The sequence below is a fragment of the Periplaneta americana genome, chromosome 15, assembly GCF_040183065.1.
Source record: "Periplaneta americana isolate PAMFEO1 chromosome 15, P.americana_PAMFEO1_priV1, whole genome shotgun sequence".
NCBI classification, from domain to species: domain Eukaryota; kingdom Metazoa; phylum Arthropoda; class Insecta; order Blattodea; family Blattidae; genus Periplaneta; species Periplaneta americana.
The window spans coordinates 105,369,106-105,393,037 of record NC_091131.1 but is presented as its reverse complement, the minus strand read 5'-3'; the positions used below and the strand labels follow the sequence as shown (position 1 = coordinate 105,393,037).

Sequence of the window (23,932 nt, the reverse complement as noted above, 5' to 3'; positions counted from 1 at the left end):
ATGTCATTTCATTCGCAAAGGAATGAGTTATATAAAAAGTCATTCCTATAATATTCACTTGTCCAAAATAGCCTGAATAAAAATATTAAAAACAAGTAATGTTAAATATTCCTCCGTGGATAAAGTGTTTCTTACGTATTTTTATGTAACCTTAGTTCGTCAAGTTTCAATCTTTCAAAAGTGTTCTGATTTTTTAATGTATATATCCACAGTATTAAGATGTATCTTTGTAAAGGAAGGCGTATTTGAGAAGTTAGTTTAAAAGCAGTAGAAACATACTTTGTAATACCGGCAGTATTAGAGGCAGCAATAAAAAAAGAAGTTACACTGCACGAATTTAAATGAATCGTCGTTACAAGATTATAGGCAACAGTAACAACATCAGAAATTTAAACGAAGTTAACGAACAAACGAGTGCGGTAGCATCCTTAAACTTTATATAAGCAAACATAATTTAGAACGACATGTCTGAGCCGTACGTCTCTCAGCAGCAAAGCATTTCCTACAAATTATCTTGGTTCAAACCACTGCATCCAGGATATCGTAATAAGAAAACATTAAAATGGACACATGCTCCAAACAGTTCACAACAGGATGTCTAAGAAGCCACATATGAACTTTTCTGTGGCTATGCACTCAACGATCAAAGAGGAAAAGAAAACCAACGTTTCCTGAACAGCAGCATTTCCTCCACAATCGAATTTGAAAATTATGTTAATCACAAAAGGTCTAGACATCGAGAAATCTAAAAATAACTCCAGTTCTGCAATACGGAGGTTAAAGGCATAGCGAAGATAGTTAACTAACAGTATTTCAAGATCCGATGGTCCGAAATTCGGTCTCAAGCAGATCCTAGAGATTTATAATGGACAGACTTCAGGGTCCGTTTTCTCCGATGTATTGCTTTCAATCATTCATTACCATGTCACCATCATCATTTCATGATCTATAATAGCCTCTGTAGCGTAGAACCATGTGCAAATAAAAATTACAAAATGAAAATTCTAAGTAAAACACTTAATAAAATTACAGCACAAAGCCTGAAGTGTGACTCTAGTGGTAATATCCGGTTATAAACTCAACAAACCCGGTTCTGTTGCAGGTAGGTGACTTGAGATATTCTCTGTCACAAGAATATTTGATCTTTATGTTGTTCTAAGCAGTGGCCTTGCAATTAGCAAAGTCTTAATCATTGTTCATTTTCTGTCGTGTTCTAAAGTTCAAAGATAAAAGCAAATGACTGGATCTTAAGTCTAAGTCCAGGTGACTAAGAGATGACATTGCCGACTGGCGACCAAGAGGCGGCCAAGCTCTCCAGTTAAGAACTCTGTGCTTAACGATAGGGTTTCTGCAATATTTATGTTCTAATAGATTGAGCCCTCTTTACAATTTATGTCCTGTAAAATTCTCCTCTTTGCAGTTTTAATTCCATGCGATAGGAAAGTTTACTTCGGAACAAGATAAGTCTTCTACGGTGAGAGAAGCTTAGAGATAATCCGTCAGTTTCCAAACTTTTTGCAATTATACATTAATAGATTTTTCTTCCTTCTAAGACAAAAGAGTACAGCAATTGCAAAGGAAGGTTTAATACAAAAAGGAAAATCTTCTGTGGACCTGTAGAAAAAGAACTAAAGGAGAGACTAATGAAGTGATTTGTGTGGAGTGTGGCATTGTATGGGTCACAAACACGGATATTATGACGAAATGAAGAAAAACGACAGAATCATTTGAAATGTGGGTATGGAGAAGAATGGATTGTGTAAAATGGCGAGATAGAATAAGAAACGAAGCTGTGCTAGAAACAGTTGGTGAAAAAAAAAATGCTGAAACTGAAAGGAAGAGCAACAGGAATTGGCTGGATCACTGGCTAAAAAGAAAGTTCCTACTGAAGGATGTACTGGAAGGAATGGTGAATGGGAGAAACGTTCGGGGTAGAAGAAGACATCAGATGACAGACAACATTAAGATAATCTATTCGGATCGTATGCGGAGATTAAAGCCTTTGTTTTTCTGAACCGACGCATGAGACGCGAGACAAATCCGGACAACACGAGAGATAATGAGTGGTTTCTATGCGAGATGCGAGGTCTGCGCACCTCGCAGCTATAGAAACTTATCACTATCTCTCGGATTTATGCGAGCCTCGCACCTCGCACGTCGCTTGCGTCGGTTCAGAAAACCCAAGGTTTAAGAGAAAGGCGGAAAATAGAGAAGATTGGAGACGCGTTCAATTTGAATTTCAGATAACTTACATGAACACAATGTTGGAACAGGCTGTCCCGGGAAAATCTCTCATTTGCCTTGTCGCCATTCTATTCGGTAGATCTCTCGAAAAATTAGTGGCAATATTGCTAGTATTCAGCTCTCATAGCAGTGACTATATAAGCTGGTAGTATGAGACGGAGTGGTGCCTGTTAATGTGTTATCTGTAAGTTATGATGTAAGGTATTAATCTCATTTAGGTCTGTTTTATATGCAGTGGTTGCAATTATAAGACTTATCTGCACCTCCATAACGCCAAAAAATGTAGACACGAGTAGGACCATATTAAAATTATGTTTATTGTTGTTTACGATTAAGAATGGCTCCTTCTGTTCCTATAGGAATGTGTGTGGATGCTGCATATTACATCAACTTTATCAATCACATTTGCACCAGAAGCGCCGAAATCTTTTGAATACTGATGCCATTGTGCTTCGCAATGGTGCTGGTTGTCACGTGACTGCCCAAGTGGTCAATTTACTTAACAGGTGGAAACTGGGAAATTCTAGAGCATCCTCCGCATTCTTCGGATATGAGTTCCTGCAATTAAGACCTTTTCTCTAATATGAAATAATCACTGAGGAGCGTATACTTTAGAATAGACAGGTCATTATACTCGTAACAATCAATTAGGAGCTTAGAGCAAAGTGACGCTGTGGATGGCATCCGTAGTCTTCCATAGGTTGCCAACGGGTATTTTATACGTGATGCTGGAGGAGATTGCTTTCAAGAACTGTGTGTCAATTATAAATAAGTGTCTGATCTTAACTAAAGTATTGCCACTAATTTTCGAATGACTCGTGTATTCTCCATAACTAGATATCCTTATCACCAATACAAGAGCAACGAAAATTGCCCGCCCTACCACCATCTCCAGGGGACCAAATTCATGAGATCTGTAATGCAAATGTTATCTTTATTTTCTTTCTTTGATTTTATCTCCTCCTTTTTATAGGTGTTAATAAGGGAACGCGGAGTATGCGAGGGCATATACTGTAGGGTAGGGTAAACTTGCCTAATTTTGTAATACCCCTAATACCGTGATACGTTTTTTAAACTAAATGTCCCGGGATTGGGTATCTTGTTTTGGAAGTTCACCGATGTCTCAAAAGTAGGCGAAGGATGTACTCTTTCGAGAAAGATGTCTGACGCTATGGACGAACGTCAAAGCTTTGACTGACATTCAATTTAAAAAATGTTTCACGGGATTAGGGGTATCACGAAATTAGGCAACTTTACCCTATTTGAATCACCACTAGACATATTCACTTTGCAAGTCTCCGATGCAGGGCCATCGCAGCGGCATCACAGGATCAGTACAAGACAAGGGACAAACTTCCAGTCCAGTGGACTAGAGATAAATCCCTGCTCTCGCCGGGAATCAAGCAAAGATCGCTTGGTTGGGAAGCGTGTACGCTATCCATAGAGTTATAGCAACGGACGTGCGAATGTTCTACGACGTAAAGAGCCAGAACTCCTATAAATCTTGTTATTGCCTGTTTTTTGTATGGCACCGTACAATTCAAATAATAAACATGATAATAAGAAATCAAGCATATTTTTTTAACTTCCCAACCTGGTGGTTCTATGGAAATTTTACTGTAATCTACTCATAACTGCGATAGTTCATGGAAGTCAGTGACGACAGTTATCAGAAATAAAAGAAACGTCCCCTTTCTCTCAGCGTAACTGTTATTTCCTTCCTAAACCACAATAACTTACTTCGAGTAATTTCATCACAAGATAATCTACACACTTTCTTAATTTCTAAGGAAATATGGTATTGACAAATGACTCAACATTCCTGAATCTTTGTAATCTCATCGTTTTATGGAGTGCAGTTGTCTAATGATGCAAGAGCTATGAAATATTGCAACGAAGCATTCGTTTCAGATACCCAAAACACTTTAGCTTTCTCTCTTCTGTTTTACAGACTGCCATCTTAAAATACACACCTTTCCGTATCATGGTACTTTGAACTGTCTTTTCGTGATTTTCTAGCCGGTTAACTCCAAAAGTTTGTTTGTTGTTAGCACCCTGATTGCATGTTTTGTCCAAGTTTCAGGTCTGTACAACAGCAAAAGTCTATTACAGGACTGCAAACCTATTCTTTTGTTCAGTGAAAGATGTTTTCCATAACAGAGAATTCAATATTCAATATACTGTATGTAGCTAGTCGGCGATGTATGAAATGGAGGGGTAAAGGAACTGGCTACCTTATCCCATTATCTCCTGGCCTAGCTGCCTCATAAATGGCGCCTTCTTGGTATCACTTGCGAGGTTCAGACCTGTCTTCGGACAGCTGACTAAACAACAATAATATAATATAATATAATATAATATAATATAATATAATATAATATAATATAATAACAATTTTAAATAAAAATAGCTGGTATGATCACATAATGCGAATGGATCCTAATAGAATAAGTAAGAAGATTCTACGAGTACATTATAAACCAGAAGGTCATAGAGATGTTGGCGAGTCCTAGGACTAGGAGAGATTCTCTCTGAGCCGGAACAGGCCTTCGGGCCTACCACGTAGAAGAAAAAGAAGAAGATGATGATGATAATATAATACCATGTGATCTGATATATATGATATATATAATATAGCAATAATAATAATAATAATAATAATAATAACAATAATAATAACAATAATTTGAAAATGGCCCTCACACAGTAGTCACTGAGAATATAACACAACATAGAAGAATGCAGATTGCTCCCACTTAATTTCTTTGACAGACATAATCAAGTTGTTATATTTATACTCGACCAGAAACTATCCAACATAACTTAAATCTGAAAAGATCTTAATCATATCCATCATCAAATGAGCGACAGTATTATTATTATTATTATTATTATTATTATTATTATTATTATTATTATTATTAAATGTCATGAACTATGCAAAGTCTTAATTACAGTATTTACAGTATAATACAATCAAATCTGTTCATACTGGTGAATCTTCAATAAGTAAGTTTTATCAGTTCCATTTTATTATAAATCAACAAATACAATGATTTTGCCATAGTAATTCTTTGGAAAGTGCAGAAAATCTCCTTAACACAACTGTCTAATCTCTGTATTCGAAATGCTAGTCAGAAGAGAAAGAAGGAAATAACTGTGGTTTCAGAAGGAAACACGACTTGCATTTGTTGGCAAGAGGAAGTGACCACTCTGCACGTAAGCATCAAGAACAAACTGTGCAACAGTTTAACATAATTTCTATGACGAGTTTTTCCTTTTAAGTGGCATATAACGTCCATGAAGTCTCAAGAAGTTGTCTTAAACAGGAATTGCAGAATTAAATCGGCTAACCCTTAATATTTTATTTAGTGGTTAAAATGTGATCAGTAAGGTTTGGATAAAATAACTGTATCAGGATAGGCATTCTGGTCCGTACGTTTTGTTTACAAACATTAACTAGTTTTAGCGTGTCCCCAGCAGACAGTAGTGACGACGTATATTCAGTTTCATTCGGCTGTACTGTCCATTCACTGATGTTTTAGCTAGTGGAAGAGGGTAGTGTTATTTAGTCCGAAGCAAGTCAAGGCCGTATCCTATACAGCTTACAGCCTATTCTGACATAACTACTTCTTCCGAATCTTAGTGGTGATTACAGTGCTGGCTTTCCAAATCGGAAACAGCCGTTCAAATCTTAGAAAGTCTAAGTGGAGCTTATGGTTGGCACAGACATTTCCAAAAAAGATATATTCCAAATACTCGTCTTTCTCCTAATATTATCTGATTAATTTTCTTCAATAGAATCAGAATCATAACTAATATCGTCATCATCATTATCTCCACCACTTTTGAGTAAAACAGGACAAGTACAATACTATCATTGTGTAAGTTTAAGTATGAATAAACAAATAAGTAAATAAATAATTAAATAAATATTTTATATCTGACGACACAGGCTTCGGCGCCAACTCGAGAAATCCCGTAGTTATTTTATTTCCAGGAATTTTCAACGTAAGCATTCCAAGAAGCAGGTCTCTGGAAAAAATGCTGGTGGAATGGCGATGATAGATAAGGATGATTACAGATTATGATAAAACTGTTGAATTATGGCAGGGCCAATTGAAGTACCTAGTTCGCCAAAATCTGCTTCTTTTCTCACAACAAATTTCACAATTTGTCCATACTTTCGCAACTACGGTCATGTGAAAAATTGATGTTTTAGTCACCCAGCTAACAACATGCCTGTTTAAAGCATATACATATTATTGCAATAAAAATACAGCAGCTAGAACAATGCGATTTTTACTTCATTATTAGTTTATTACCTAGCTCAAAAAGTTTATGTTCCTTATTGGACTACACCATGTGTGGTCCCTAGTACGCGAAACCTGTATTTCTAGTCTTGGCAGAAATTTGCCAAAATACGAGTATCAGGGGTCCTGTCTCGTTTGTTGCAGTTATCGTAGTACAAAGAATTGCAATATCAACAGGAGTTCTGTACACAACATCCTTAACATACCTCCAGAGGAAGAAATCTAGGAGTGTAATCTTGTGGGGTCAGGCGATCTTTTCTTCGCGGCCTAAACAAATAGATTCCAATGAGCAGGCTCAATATCTTGCTGAAAAACAACCGAGGACTGTAGTTCTTCCACAAGATGAGATACAATTATTGTCAAAATAAACCTCTGATAATGGTCTGCACTGCAAAGATCAAAAGGCTTATAAATATGTTATGCATGAGTCCACACGATATTTATTTAGACTTTAGAGGTATCGCGCAATTGTAACGAATGTTTTGAGGGTTTTCTGTGTCCCATATTCGATGTTACGTCTGTTAGCATGGTTTGATACAAAAAAATCTTCTCAATCACAAAACAGCACATTCTTGAGGTAATAATCGTTGACTCTAATTAAAATTAAGCATGGTACATGCGAATTCAAAACGGCATGGGTAATCATTTGGCTTTAAAGCTTGAAAACACTGCATTAGCAAGTACTCAGATGTAATTGCTTATGGAAGATTTTATGAATTGTTGAGTCGGTTCGAGTAGTTCGCGAGAAACTCTGCGAGTCCACTTTTGAGGATTGCACACTAAATTATGTTTGGACACTGTCAAGGAATTCTTGAGAGACCCTAAGAGATCCACCCTGGGGAAAATCTTCCGCACCACAATTTCTCTAACGCAGCTCTGTGTTAAGGAGAGGTCTAAACAATTTACAATCATTTTTGGAAATATAATTCTTGACAGTGCGTTTCCTTATTATTTTTAATGTATGTAACCTCTTGCTAGGTTTAGGAAGTGCACTCTCTCCCTACGCTGCTTCAGACAAAACAACACACATATTCAATCCTCGCGCCCACCAAGTCAAACATAATCCCACTGGATGGCGGAGATAACTATCCCCGCCTCTTTAACTCTCACTAACTGGTTCATACGTGCATCGCAGGATGTAATATTACATATTTAAACACATTTCAGGATGAAAGATCGGTGAAGCGGAGAAAAATTCTCGCCCGCACCGGGATTCGAACCCAGGTTTTCAGCTGTACGTGCTGACGCTCTATCCACTAAGCCACACCGAATTCCAATTCCGATGCCGGATTGAATTCTCTCAGTTTAAGCTCCACCTCTTAGTTTCCCTTTAGTGGCCATCCCTCATGCACTGTGTCACAGATGGTGTGACAGTGGCATAATATCCAACACACTAATGTGCAGAGGTGCACTCATTACGAGTGACTAAGTGGCCGAGATCCGACAGAATGAGCGCCGTCTTAAATCACTAACAGATTATATTATATACGCATATCATATTATTGCGATGTACCGAAGTACATATGATATTTCCGTGCACGAATTATGCTTTATCATATGATGAAGGATCGGCGAAGCGAAGTGAACCTCTACACATTAGTGTGTTGGACACTGTGCCACTGTCACATCTGCGACACAATACATGAGAGTTGGCCACTAAAGGGAAACTAAGAGGTGGAGCTTAAACTGAGAGGATTCAATCCGGCATCGGAATTGGAATTCGGTGTGGCTTAGTGGACAGAGCGTCAGCAAGTAGAGCTGAAAACCCGGGTTCGAATCCGGATGCCGGAGAGAATTTTTCTCCGCTTCACCGATCGTTCATCTCACTAGTTGGTTCATGTGCAGCGCAGGATGTAATATTACATATTTAAACACATTTCAGGATGCTCTTTGGAATGGTGTATAAATTGTTTGAAAATTTTCTTATCATTAAGTGATGTTTCCTTGTAAGCAGCAGGAGTCTCTCATTATGTTGGCAACATAGCGCATTTTCGTCTCTAAAATGAAGCAACTAAACAGAGGGCAAGGATCATAAACGAGGCCCCTATGAAATAAAAATCAATCTCTATTTTAGTGCTGAGAATCAAACCAGAGCCTACAACTGCACTGGATTTGTAACTGGACATTTTTTTATTGGGTTATTTTACGGCGCTGTATCAGCATCTAGGTTATTTAGCGTCTGAATGATATGAAGGTGATAATGCCGGTGAAATGAGTCCGGGGTCCAGCACCGAAAGTTACCCAGCATTTGCTCGTATTGGGTTGAGGGAAAACCCCGGAAAAAAACTCAACCAGGTAACTTGCCCCAACTGCGATTCGAACCCGGGCCACCTGGTTTCGCAGCCAGACGCGCTGACCGTTACTCCACAGGTGTGGACGTAACTGGAAATGTTACCAACTGAATCACTGCGAGGAACCAAGCATAAATAATTCTACAATGTCTGTAGTTTTAAATATTGGTTAAAAACTATTTTTATCGACTTCGTTACGTCTTAATCCCGGTCCATGTAATGAGGCAGAGACAGATGGACGAACAGATAATTATTACGAAATCGTGAGCCGTTTTTCGCATGCATGCCCTAGGCACACAGTTGATCTTGAGATGCGGTACATACCTACTTATCGTTTGGAAGTGGGGATTATGACGCTTGCGTCGGTTGCTGGAATTTTTACCGGAAACCAAGCCTCTCAGCGACTATCACAACGTTCGCCGCGTTTCCTTCAGTAGTTTCGTGGAGTTACGTACAACTGGAATACTCAACAGGTTGCATTGCTTCACATCGTACTCTCAACTTTCTCTAGGGTAAGTACGCTATGAATATTATTCCTATTTTAGATTTCATGTCCACGACGAAGAGATCACCGCTGTGGAGTAACGGTTAGTATGTCTTACCGCGAAACGAGCGGACCTGGGTTCAAATCCTGGTTGGAACAAGCTATTTGTTTGAGGTTCTTTTTTGGGGGTTTTCCCTCAACTCAGTAAGACCAATACTGGGTAACTTTCGGCGCTGGACTCTGAACACATTTCATTGGCATTATAAATTTCATTTCATTCAGATGCTAGATAAAGAATGGCGTTGATAAAGCGTCGTAAAATAAACCAATGAAAAAACCGACGAGGAAATAGCAAACAAATACGAATCCAGTGACATTTTGACGTGTCCTTACTGTAAATACTTTTGGCAAATTAATAGTGTAAACTTTTATTTCTTGGATCCTAAATGGACTTCAATAATCATTCCAACATATGGAGATTGGACATTAAGCCTAAGGCTACAGTGCTTGCCTATGGGCTCTACTCCTCCTCCGAAAAAAAAAATTATAGCTTGTACATTTCATGTCAACACTTTCCAGAAGAATCTCTTGTACATAATAAATATGGACAATTTAGTAGAGGAAAGAAGAAAATAACTGGACTCTATTTGAGTAAATTGCAATGCTGTGTTAAAATAAGCTCTGTTTATTTTAAACTAATAATGTTTATATTTCATTTACATCAGCTTCTTGTCTATGCGGATGACGTGAATATTCTAGGAGAAAATCCACAAACGATCAGGGAAAACGCGGAAATTCTAGTTGAAGCAAGTAAAGCGATAGGGTTGGAAGTAAATCCCGAAAAGACAAAGTATATGATTATGTCTCGTGACCAGAATATTGTACGAAATGGAACTATAAAAATTGGAGATTTATCTTTCGAAGAGGTGGAAAAATTCAAATATCTTGGAGCAACAGTAACAAATATAAATGACACTCGGGAAGAAATTAAACGCAGAATAAATATGGGAAATGCGTGTTATTATTCGGTTGAGAAGCTTTTGTCATCTAGTCTTCTGTCAAAAAATCTGAAAGTTAGAATTTATAAAACAGTTATATTACCGGCTGTTCTGTATGGTTGTGAAACTTGGACTCTCACTTTGAGAGAGGAACAGAGATTAAGGGTGTTTGACAATAAGGTTCTTAGGAAAATATTTGGGGCTAAGAGGGATGAAGTTACAGGGGAATGGAGAAAGTTACACAACGGAGAGCTTCACGCATTGTATTCTTCACCTGACATAATTAGGAACATGAAATCCAGACGTTTGAGGTGGGCAGGACATGTAGCACATATGGGCGAATCCAGAAATGCATATAGAATGTTAGTTGGGAGGCCGGAGGGAAAAAGACCTTTGGGGAGGCCGAGACGTAGTGGGAAGATAATATTAAAATGGATTTGAGGGAGGTGGGATATGATGGTAGAAACTGGATTAATCTTGCTCAGGATAGGGACCAATGGCGGGCTTATGTGAGGGCGGCAATGAACCTCCGGGTTCCTTAAAAGCCAGTAAGTAAGTTAGTAAGTAAGTAAGTAAGTAAGTAAGTAAATGTTTATATTTCATGCTCACGATTCCCGGATAATAACTCGTAGATTTTGAGTATGACTATCTGAGGGAAGAAACTCACTGAAGAGCTAAGTAGAGTAAATTATAATCTAATGTATTAAATGTATTATCTTTTAACAATCACATGTTATAATTGATAAAGTCTATATATTTTATTGTACATTTTTCGGACGCACTGACTGATAGATACTCAATATAAACACTTACAGAAGAAAAAATATAAATATTAGGATTAGGTTAATTTAAAATATACCGCCATTCTGTGTTAACTTAATTCAGTTTTTAAGAAAAATTATCACACTGCAACTTACATTATTTCCCTTTTCATTTATAGTGGTCGAGCGGTTACCGTGCTTGCCACTGGATCTGAGGTTTACGAGTTCAAACCCAGAAGTAAACAGTGGATTTCTAAGGGCAATAAAAATCACTGGCATTACTTCCTTCAACAATAGAGCCTGAAAAACTGTGTCGTAGATTTACGAGAACCCTATCTCTAAATTACAAATATCAAGCAAAACTCAACAGCCAACCACGTCAAAATTCAACTGCGCTAGTCATCATTCTATCTTTGAGCGTAATAAATTATGCCTTACAAATGTCCGTACAGGTACCTTATGAATGGGACTTTTCATATTTCCAGAAGAGCGCAGAAAACCTTTTGCTGGTCATGCGTAAAAGTGTTAGCAACAAACCGATCACATTTATGTATTAGATAAAACATGTCGTGTTAGTATTAACATCATATAAAACCGTAATAATGTATTGTTAAGTCACCAGTTACTTCGTGTACAGTAGAATTCTAATTATCCGGACTAATAGGGATAGTATGGTCCGGATATGCAGGAATCCGGATAATTGGGTCGGAAATGAAAAGAGTCTAGAAACAACAGTAGTAAGCTACTGCATGTATTAAAAGTGCAAAATGACTATAGGCCAACAGTTTATAATAAACAAAGTTACACATATTCAAACAAAATACATAGAATTTTAAACGGATTAAAATTATAAGAACTCTTCATATTCCATACAGAACAGAACTTTACTTATGTATGGTAGTACAGTACATGAAATAAAAAACCTAAACATATGTAACTTTCTTTGAATAAACAATTTCAAACTGTTCTGAAACGTGATCCGGATATTTGAAGTTCGATTAATTGGAGTTCTACTGCATTTAATGTCGATCGCTGTACAAACTAACTAAATCGTGACTTCAACAAAACAAAAAATGTTATTCAGTGAATTAAATAGAAATCAGAGATGATAAAACCAATATATAGCAAGGAAGCTGAGATGTAACTTTAACGACATTTGGAAGCAACGGTCATGGTTCGAATCCTGAATGGGATATGAACGTTTGCTCATTATCATTATGATTCTGTGATATCTACGACATCTGTATTATGTTTGACATAGTGTTGTTATGAGACTAGTCGTGTGTCCCTGTAAAAATAAGTGATGTCACGGAAAAACCACACATAATATGGACTTAAATCAAGGTCCTAGACCAGGGCTTGGTGTAAGCCTCTTTCTGCTTACATTAATGTAAAAGTAGTTTACGCATTGTACGCCACTGATCGATTCTTGTGTCCATGATGAACAGAATTGCGGGAGTAGAAGGAGAACGCTAGGTAACTGAAGATTGCTCAAGGTAACGTACAAATCCCCACGCCTGCCCTAGTCAGTATGCCACAAGGTATAAAACAGAGCAGTGTGAAGGTATAGATGTTACTAACTTATTTTATTCTAAATTGCAGAGATTAGGCACAAAAACTTGCAGTTGCCAAGATGTCAGTTCTTGAGCAACTTTCTGCAACTTCTTCATTCATCAAACTCAAGTCCATCGCGGACAAGGAGGTCATAGATAATTTGGTGTTCAGATTTCACTACCGAGCCACCGCTATCATCCTTATCGCCTCTTGCATCCTCTGCACGGCTAATACCCTCATTGGTAAGTACATCTTGAAAACGGGTATAGTAAGTAAGCCTAGAGTGTTGTTCAACAGCAATATAACATTTAGGAAAAGAACACCAAAAGGCTTCGAAATGAACAGTAATAATTAAAGAATGCCACTGGAGAAGAATCCGATGAAGAAAATCCACAGAAGCACTAGGAGAGTACCTAAAAATAAGAGAGTTTTCGCACCTTACGGGTACGCTAAAAACGGTTAAAGGCTGTGTTGACGCCATTGATGAAAGAGCCAATCAGAGCCATTCACTTCACTTTATTTCAATAGTGGATTCGCTATCTCTAGACGGATAACGTGCACGTGAAGAAAGTTTACCGTAGGCAAATTTGGTGTTAAAACATGGCATCTCGTTTGAGATTTACCACTGTGGACGATATTCATCTTCTTAGAACGACTCAACATGGATAAATTATTCAGGCCGAAGTACAAGAAGACTCAGGAAAGAATTATTCATTGAGATTCCAAAAGACAAAATGCTGAGTCGTGAGTACTTCGCCAAGCGAAAATGCTTCTTTCTGACTCGCCATAGCCACCGGCGTAGCCCAGTCGGCTTGCCTGTCGATCCGGAGTTGCGCTCGGGGGCGGGTTCGATTCACGCTTGGGCTGATTACCTGGGTGGATTTTTTCCGAAGTTTTCCCAACCGTAAAGCAAATGTCAGGTAATCTATAGCGAACCCTCGGCCTCATCTCGTCAAATATCATTTCGCTATCACCAATTCCATCGAAGCTAAATAACATCGTAGTTGATACAGCGTCGTTAAATAACTAACTAAAAAAATTGACCTTGATACGTGAAAAAATCTCAATTTTGTTATTAGAGTTTTCTTAACAGGGATGTAGGCCTATTATTTATTTTCCTTTTTCATAAGAATACATACAATGTAATTAGATCTCCTTCTGGAGCAACGTAGCCTAACTGATTTCATACGCCAACTACAAATATTTGTTAAGGTTGCTTGTAAGTGGTGCAGCTGTGTCAGCCAAGAAAACGGGTTTTGTGTTTGTTAGTGTAATCAATGAGGGCAAAGAGTCTGGGATTCAAAAATGACATGAGGAATATTGACGCCTGTGACGTGGCATGCTCAACTTGTCATCAACATTTTCATGAAGGATTTTCCTCGTATAATTGCTTTTTGTCGTTATAGTCTGAAGGCACAAAAGAATCCCTCCGCCTGCGGCTGCAGTCTACCGTTAATGAGCTAGAAAGAACTGTCCATACAACGATCTTGCAAGCTACACAGTACATACCATGTTTCTCGTCGCTTTGTATTATTAGGTTCTTTATAAATGCGAATTTAAAATCTGTGTGTGAACTTCGAACTGGGCCAATATTTTGTATTATTATTATTATTATTATTATTATTATTATTATTATTATTATTATTATTTTACTTTCACAAGCAGTTGTGACTTTTTGGTACTGAATAATTATGCTTAACGAACACAAGATATTTCACAAGCAACGCAACTCTCCTGCCATTTCGTAAGCATGTCGCAAGGCACAGTATAAGAATAAGGGGGCATAACATCAGTCTCTATGGAAGAAGGATACATTTCCATTTCACTTGTGGAATCGCTGGCTTTGTAGTCGACGCTGAACTACTGTACTCCAACCACGAGAAAGTCTTTGGGGAATGAGACGAAGCGGGGTAATGCTGTGAATGAATGTTGATGTCATAAGATGTCATAAGGTCACACACGTGGGTATTCTTATCTCTATTGGCTAGCTCTCATAGCACAAACCATAACATTGATACACACATATTGATACTACCCTAGTTACAAAATTAGATCACTGTTAAACTCCTAGGGCCGTATTCATAGACATTTTTAGCGCGGGTTTCCGGTGGATGATCAGCGTTTTTCGTATTCATAAACCAGTGTTAGCTATAGGATATGATTTGAATTCTGTACAAGTAACCAGTGGATAGCCGGGGCTAGCTTAGTACGCTCGTAGCGTGTGCTGCGAAATGTCTACGAATAGCACTCCTGGTCTTTTAATCTCTTCATACAGGAAATAACATATGCAGGAGAGCGCATGGTTTTTAAACTGACGTTATAACGGTAATATTATCTACCTACTTCTTTCCAATAGATGACGCAATAGTAAGCACATTCCTTTCACGGTTTATCTCCTGATTGGAGAACAGTACATGAGTCACTTTTTTTCTAATAAGTATAAAATATTTATTATAGGGAAACCTATAGATTGCATTGGGGACAAGGCATTTGAATCAAATGCAAATGTACCAAATTCTTACTGCTGGATCTCGGCCACCTTCACAATACCGGCTCACAGGCATCAGAAATACGGTGTGGGAACGAAGATCCTTTTTCCTGGAGTCGGACCAACGACCCCAGAAGACAACGCAGAATACCACTCCTACTACCAGTGGGTGCCTTTTGCCCTCATCTTCCAAGTAAGTATCGACATATTTGCGTTTGTTCTTTCGTTAATTTATTCCGTATTCACGAAAAAAATTTAATTGAACTTGATGCACAGGGCCTATACAGAGTGGAAGTGAAATAAGTCTTTAGACTGAAAGGGACGATAGAGTACACTTATAAATGAATAGAAAACCTGTATTACCTTATGTGATTAAATGCACGGTAAATTAGAAAATTAAGTTGAAGTTTCAGCAGTCTGGCAACATCGCCGCTAACACACCGCTCTTTCTTCTCATAATACAGATGTAAGAAGTCAATGAACTCAGGTCTGCTTCGATAGGTAAACCTCTCTCTCTCTAGCCTATCTATTGCGAGACAATTATATTAATTTTACATAGTTCAATTTGTCCAATAGCTCCATCGAGATGTAATTTAAGTTATTTATTTCGTTGTGATTTGATTTATTTTGGTTTGATTTTATTAAGATTATGAATATGTGTATTAATAGTGAAAGCAAGAGAATCTATTTTCAATGTGGACTATAGAAGATATTTCGTAAGAAATGTGTTATCTCATGATTACTTACTTACTTACTTACTGGCTTTTAAGGAACCCGGAGGTTCATTGCCGTCATAAGCCCGCCATCGGTCCCTATCCTAAGCAAGATTAATCCAGTCTCTACCATTATATCCCACCTCCCTCAAATCCATTTCAATATTACCTTCCCATCTACGTCTCGGCCTCCTCAAAGGTCCTTTTCCCTCCGGCCTCCCAACTAACACTCTATATGCATTTCTGGATTCGCCCATACGTGCTACATGCCCTGCCCACCTCAAACGTCTGGATTTAATGTTCCTAATTATGTCAGGTGAAGAATACAATGCGTGCAATTCTGTGTTGTGTAACTTTCTCCATTCTCCTGTAACTTCGTCCCTCTTAACCCCAAATATTTTCCTAAGCACCTTATTCTCAAACACCCTTAACCTATGTTCCTCTCTCAAAGTGAGAGTCAAAATTTCACAACCATAAAGAACAACCGGTAATATAACTGTTTTATAAATTCTAACTTTAAGATTTTTTGACACCAGACTGGATGATAAAAGTGTTATCTCATGATAGTGCGCATTATATTTTGTTACAAGTAATCATTACCAACATATTGATGCACTGAAAAATCATTTAGTTAAATTTCCTTATATGTACTGTGGAACCTTTATCTATAAAAAAAAAACAGTTTTTTATGTATCTCAGTTTCATTATTTTGGCACTTAGCACCTTCGTTACTTGAAGTATCCAATTGCACTTCACTTATTTAATAAAAAGTGTAACTGATTAGAGTTAAATCACGGGTTCTAATAAGAAACTTAGTTCGACTCCTTCTGAAACAGGGCCGTAACCAGCAGACAGCACATCTGTGGCCACCGGCGTAGTTAGATCGGCTAAGGCGCTTGCCTGCCGATCCGGAGTTGCGCTCGGGTGTGGGTTCGATTCCTACTTGGACTGATTATTTGGTTGGGTTTTTCCCGAAGTTTTCCTCAACCGTAGGGCGAATGTCAGGTAGACCTAATCTATAGCGAGTCCTCGGCCTTTTTTCGCCAAAATAATATCTCGCTATCACCAATCCCATTGACGCTAAATAACCTCGTAGTTGATACAGCATCGCTAAATAACCAAGTAAAAAAATCACATCCATTGAGCGTTCAATTTCCACCACCAAAATTATTATTATTATTATTATTATTATTATTATTATTATTATTATTATTATTATTATTATTATTATTATTATTATTCACAACGTTAGTTTTTTTCTGGAGAAGGTACTTGGATTCATTAGTGACTTGGCTGCGTCTAATCCCAATACAGTAGGCCTATTGAATGATTTCATCCTTCACTCAATGCATAATTTATTTATATAGGTATAGGCCTAAGCATTTAGGTCTTATTAACTTTGGCCCAGACGTAGTCCGGGCAATTAACGTAATTTATCCTCTTAAAAGAACCTGGAGTTCGATTTGCAGCAGAATTTATATGTGAAGGATAAGAACACTGCTATGACAAGTTTCTTTCGTGTATACTTCCGTTTCCATCCTATTTCCATACCAACATAACTCCATTATGGTTGTACAGGCTTACACAACTCATCGCAGTGAATAATTTATGGCGTACAAAAGGATATTTCAATAAATGTTTAAATAACAACTGAACAAAAATCATTTGCAGGCAATACTATTCTACGCCCCACACTGGCTATGGAAGAATTACGAAGACGGCAGAATCCGAAAGATCACCGATGGCTTGCGGGGGGCAACAACAGTAACCACAGAAGAAAGGAAGGAAAAGCAGACCAAACTTGTGCAGTACATCCTTGAAACAATGCACCTCAACAACATTTATGCATACTGTTACATCTTGTGTGAGGCTCTCAACTTTATAAACGCGGTAAGTCCTTTGGTTCGATATGGAGTAAGGTTGCTATACGTACTACATTTTATAGAACTGTACTCAATTCCAGCTATGAATCTCAATAGGCTATCCCGAAAAAAGACTGTCGGGACATAATCTCGGTTTTAGTTTGAATACATTTTCTTAATTGTAAACATTAATAATAATAATAATAATAATAATAAATCTAAACTGAGTTTATATTATAATTAGATTAAAATTATAAAATAATGAACGTCGTCACTACCGATGTAACACGCTTCACGTAAAATAAGGCTCTTTATTCAACCATACGCGTGAATTGATTTTGTCGTTATGAAATAATACTGAATGACACTTATATTATTGTTCTCACAACAAAGGAGAAAGTGTTTATCGTCGAACAGTATTTCCGGTGATACGAAATGGGGCGTCGGAATGGGCCGAGCTTACGCCACAAAAAAAGAGCAGTACCAGGAGCGATTTAACAATGCGGCACTAAATAACACAACCATGTTAGCCGTCGTCGAGAAGTTCCGTCGTACGCGATAAGTTTTGCGTTATAATGGCTTATCTTGATTTTCAGAGTATGTTTGTAATTTAAATATACTCGGTATGACCGAAAATAATGCTCGACAATAAACACCTTCTTATCTGTTGTGAGAACCATAATTGCAGAAATCAACACAACACTGAATTCACAATATGTCGAACTATTATACACAATAAGTAAATACTTCCTAGCTAGGGAAACGTGGACAGAAGATGAGCGATAATTTCAGTGGCTGGTTTTGGTGAATATTGTACTATGCATTTTAGTCATGGCTCTCATAATTCATAGTAAACTGTATGAATTTTACCTAATTATTGGTGTGAGATTATATGATATGATATGATATATTTGGTCACAGCACTTCTTTACATAGGTGTACCTCACATTTCTGTATCCGGTGCCACCATTAACATATTACAGTAACACATTATTTGCAGTACGCGTCTACACAAATACTCCCAATTACACTATGTACCTTTTTTATTACTTGTTTAATCTCCCCTTCAGTATTTCTCCTACATTTCATTTGCTATTCTCTATTTGATCATTAAACCTAATATATCTAATATTATATACGCCTTTCAAACCCCCTTTTTCCTCTAACTACTATTCACTAAAATTTCAATTTCACTTTTTCTCTATAAATTATCATATTGAATTATTTGTTCTTTGACCTTTTCTCCTATCTTTCTCTTTTATTAATTTACTGTTCCAACGTTCAAATGTTAGTAGGTGTGAGATTATAGATAATTTCACATAACCATACTTGTGCTCTATTCATAATGTCGGCTTGTTATGGTATTTCTGAACGGAACGCCATACAATTTTCTTACATTTTACTCTAAAAATATTGCGATATAAAAATTTTATGAAATGATGATCGTAAATAATTTTAAGTGAACGAACATATTTTTCAATGCAATATTATTTATATTTATATTCACAGATCGGCAACATCTACTTCATAGATAAATTCTTGGGTAACGTATTCTTGACGTATGGAACAAAGGTTATCGACTATGCAGGACTGGACCAGGAAAATCGTACAGATCCTATGATTGAAATATTCCCACGTGTGACAAAGTGCACATTCAACATGTATGGTCCTACAGGTACGTATGATATTAGTATCATTATTGTATTCGTAATAGTAGTAACACAGTCTAGTATATACAGTCATGAAGCTCAATACGTAGTAAATGTGCATCCATAGATAGTTGCTAACCATTAGGATCGCTACTATCGCCTCATTACAGACAACGCGAAATAGTACCGGCACAGTCTATTGTTTCTAGTACCCTCATAAACTCAAGCTTCGTGACTGTATATACTAGACTGTGGTAGTAATAAGTTATTAGTAGTAGTGTAATTACATTTCCACTGCTATACATGTAGCCTACAGTCAATTCAATATGGTACAGTTAATGAAAAAAAAAGTCACTATGAAATCAACATTATAATAGTAATTATTTTTTACCATTTTCCTTCCGTTTTATACCACTCATTACGTGTTCATTCGTACATCTAAATAATGGTATTTCTTAATTTGAATTATAAAAGCAAATATTTTGTGACAGAATTGATGATATGGCGATGTTTGTGGTGATACAAATGAAACCCATTTTGAAAAATAAGTGCAGTAGAAAGATTCCAACTATTATTTAATTAAATACTATTCAGTTCAGTAACGTACTTACTTGGTATTTAGTATTCAATAACCCTGATAATAGGTTTACAGTTTTTTCAATAAAATACAGTATTTCTGTGTTCAGTACTCGGTATAAGTTTCATAATATAGCATAGGAAAATTTATAAACTAAATGTTTATTACAATAACGTTGCTACAGTAGCATACCCAATCAAATTACAGTGCGCACTTTCTACTTGCGAATATTTAAATGTTTACCTTGTAACCAAAGGTTCTAAGCACTATAGAAAAATGACATTTAAGGCATTTCTGACACATAAATGTGAAATTTTCACAGAAGTGAGAAGAATATTATGTAACGTCTAGAACATAGATGTCCAATTGTAACTCGTACGAAGTAACCCCTGGTGTAAGAAACCCGCAGCGCATATTCTTTAAGGTCGTTTTTCCTATTTTATATGGAAAGTTATTGACCTTAGCAGAGTATGCTTGACGTGCAGTATCTCCTGGTTCTATAGGCGTTTGGACACCCATGGTCTAGAATAATAAGCAGCATACTTTGAAATATATAAATATATTATCCTCCTGACTCCTGAGACATTTTTTTGTTTTATTTTTAAAGTTTAATATAATTCTACTTTTAAAAAGTCCCTGACATGAGGAAAAATGCTAAAAAAAATTCTGCAGGTTACATTTAGGACACAAATGCAGGCATATTATACCATACTTCGGGTCTCTGCACACATCTTATATCATAATCATGTATGAAGTATGGTATAGTATACTATACTATCAGGACTCAGTTATGCTTTCGGCACGTTTACTTATGTATATTTGTCAGTATGTCTATTGCCCAAATCTTATTTCATTTGTTACATATATGGAATATTGCCGTATGGTTATAAACAGAAATCTAAAGCGAAACAATTATATTTATTTTACATGGTTAATTTTCACGGGATCTGTTGTCCAATAGCCCATATCAATATGGTTTTCTCGCAATACACATGAAAAGCTACTACCAAAAATATCTTTAATTTACCGATCCGGAGCTGCACTCAGCCGTGAATTAGATTCCATATAACCTGGTTAAATTAATTTCAGGGTGAAATGATCATTCTCTTCATTTATTACATTTAAGAATCAGTAGACTAATGTGTCAAAAATTGTAGGGTACGAGATAGTATTATACAGTATGTAGGGTTTTAGATAAGCAGTGTGTTCCGCAATGTGATGTGTGTGCAGGTACTGTGCAGACACACGACCTGCTGTGTATTCTACCGCTCAACATTCTGAATGAGAAGATATACATCTTCATGTGGTTCTGGCTCATCTTCCTGGCCGTAATGTCCGGTCTGGCTCTCATCTATAGTCTCGCCATTACATTCTCCCCGATCATACGCAAGTTGATTCTGGAGAGTCGATTCAAGTACAAGGTTCCGGGCGCTATCCATGCCATCGTTTCCAGAACCAAGGTGAGTTCTTGCAATTCAAACTGACATATTTGCATCTCATTGTTTTCGGAATTTGATATCCGCTTATTTTCGATACTTTTCTGTAAGATTGTGGCATGGCGCGTCTGTGGCTACAGTGTTAGAGCGCTGGCCTCCCATGTAGACGGCCCGGGTTCGATTCCCGACCAGGTCGTGATGGAATTTGTGGCAAACTAAGCTGATGGTTCAGAGGACTTTATCGGGGTACTCCCATTTCCCTCTATCATTCCACCAACACTCTCTACCTTCCTCCTTATTTCATCTATCATCTGAAATAGTAAATATAGGCTGGGGTGAAGTCTTAGGGGTGGTACGGGTTTCTGATGTTGATGTAGGAAAGGCTTAGAGCTCCGGGGCCCCTGAGGCTCATCAGGCTACTCGTATGCGGACGGGGCCTGGCTCTATCAGGGGCTAGGGCAGAATAGCCCACCTGTAAGCGTCAGATTCACAATTCCACACAGGTCACCTGTCGGACTTGGACAATAATCGCAATGGGCCAAACCGTGCCTAAGAGTAAGGACAGGTCGCGGATTCAACCCATGTCAAGCCAAGCCAATATTGTGATATTGTATGATTTGTATGTCATAAAATATGAAAATAGGCACACACAGTCCTTAATCAAAATACCTTTTTAAACTACAAAAACTCTACTGTTAGAATGGGAAGAAAAATCTATTTAGAGAAATTTGCCTTACAGCTAGAGAAAGAGGTAGGTAGTAGGTAGATAGAGGTGGTTAGGCCTACTTACTGTTGGGAGCTAGAATGTTTGCGGGCGGGGGTCGAAGTGGAATAAGGGATTGCATATCAATCACAGCTGCAGGAAGAGAAAAGACTCGAATCATGGATTCATGGTCACTACACACTACTATTCAGCTTGTCATTAACAGTCAGAATGCAATCAATATTTGCTGAACGGTCAACAGCATGTATGTTTTGATTCACTGTTAGAGAATGGGCGCCACTTAATGCTTTCCTTGTCTCATTCCTTCCTCTCGCAAACTCTGTAGCTCCCAAGTGTACATACATACGTACAGTCTTAGAAAAAAGTTTTGTCGCACAGATCTGTATGTCCCAGAAAGGAGGCAATGCCAGAGGACGAGCGACCTGGTTCACAAGAGAACGACTAGTTGACGTAATACAATTAGTTTTCTTTCGTTGTATGTCTGATCATGCGCACTGCCTCCTTTCTGGGACTCACGAAGTATATGTTCGACAGAACGTTTGTCTAAAACTGTATATACATACGTGCGTAAGTATATCATTTATCGTTATTTTCATTTTGAATTTAATTTGTATATGTAAGAGACAAGTTGTATTTAGCTAGGTCGTATCTTTCACTTTTTTATTTTCTACGCTCATTAATCATTAATGTGTTTCATTTTCCTTCCAGCATGGAGATTTCTTCTTCCTCCACCTGCTTGGTCGGAATCTGTGCACCATGACATTCCATGAAATCTTGAACGACTTCAGCTCTGAGCTGGGAGATTATAAACACATTCTATAACGAGACTAGGCCACTGTTACCTTGCAGATGAAACAGGGGAAATTAACGTTTTAGTTTAGACATTGTAAATGTGCCTTTGTTGTGCGAGCTAAAAAAGTGAGTCAGAGCACGTTTTCCTTGTTGTAACATGCAAAGTGGCACTGATTTACTATTGATGTCAGATACAAGGAGTCTGCGACAAGTCTTGTTATTTGCTAAGCACGTTATGTTTGTTTAGAAATGAAATTTATTTAAAAAATATATAAATATAAGTGCTTTTTACATAAACACATTTCATGAGTTCTCAGTTTCAAACAATGTACAGAGATAATTAAAAATAATACTCAAATTAATCTTAAATAATCATCTCTTGTTGTTTAATTATAAAACAATAATACAGATGAGCTTACAGTTTATTATTTTTGTTAGTAAAGATGAATGAAATCATTATTTACTCAATATGCAAAATGAAATCCATATATTTCATTTGAAACGTTTTAACGCTACGAAATAATGCAAAGAAATGATCTATAAAATATGTCTCGAGTAATTACATGTTGAAATATAAAAAAAAAAACTTTGTAACATTTTATACCGTTAAGTAACTTAATGAGAATAGTCCAGATGGTATGGAAAACCAATGATGTATGATGTAAGCAAATATACGTAACTTTATATAGGCCTATAAAACTTTGATATACTCGTATTTATGATAGGATATACATGATGCCAAAGAATTTATCCTATACTGTGTGCACTGTGGAAGATGTTTCTAAGGTGTATATTAAAAGCAATACTATAAGCTGTCTTTTATATTGCTTATAATTCAGTATTAACTGTATGTAGTTTATTTTAATTTGTTAAGTCCATATTATGTATCGTTAATAAAATGTACCTCTTTTATAATTCTTGACATAAGAAATTATCTTCTTACTTTCCCATATGATGTATAAATGAAAAGTTTTGTGATGCTCAAAAAATAGGTTTTGATATTTACGTTTTTACGTTTACGTTTTTATCATTCCTGATTCCAAAAG

The 23,932-nt window shown here is 37.1% G+C and overlaps 2 protein-coding genes across 2 annotated transcripts in view; one reads left to right on the top strand and one right to left on the bottom strand.

Annotated features, from left to right (window-relative positions):
* Window positions 1-23,932, bottom strand: part of spg (dedicator of cytokinesis spg) — a 657,455-nt gene that overhangs the window by 237,723 nt on the left and 395,800 nt on the right. The gene's annotated exons all lie outside the window — the stretch shown is intronic.
* Window positions 9,203-23,817, top strand: LOC138715250 (innexin inx3-like). The gene is made up of 7 exons (XM_069847974.1): window positions 9,203-9,360; window positions 12,694-12,887; window positions 15,103-15,326; window positions 17,518-17,736; window positions 19,218-19,383; window positions 21,165-21,394; window positions 22,803-23,817. The coding sequence occupies exons 2-7, from the start codon at window positions 12,725-12,727 to the stop codon at window positions 22,914-22,916; spliced, it is 1,116 nt and encodes a 371-aa protein (XP_069704075.1). The 5' UTR covers window positions 9,203-9,360; window positions 12,694-12,724; the 3' UTR covers window positions 22,917-23,817.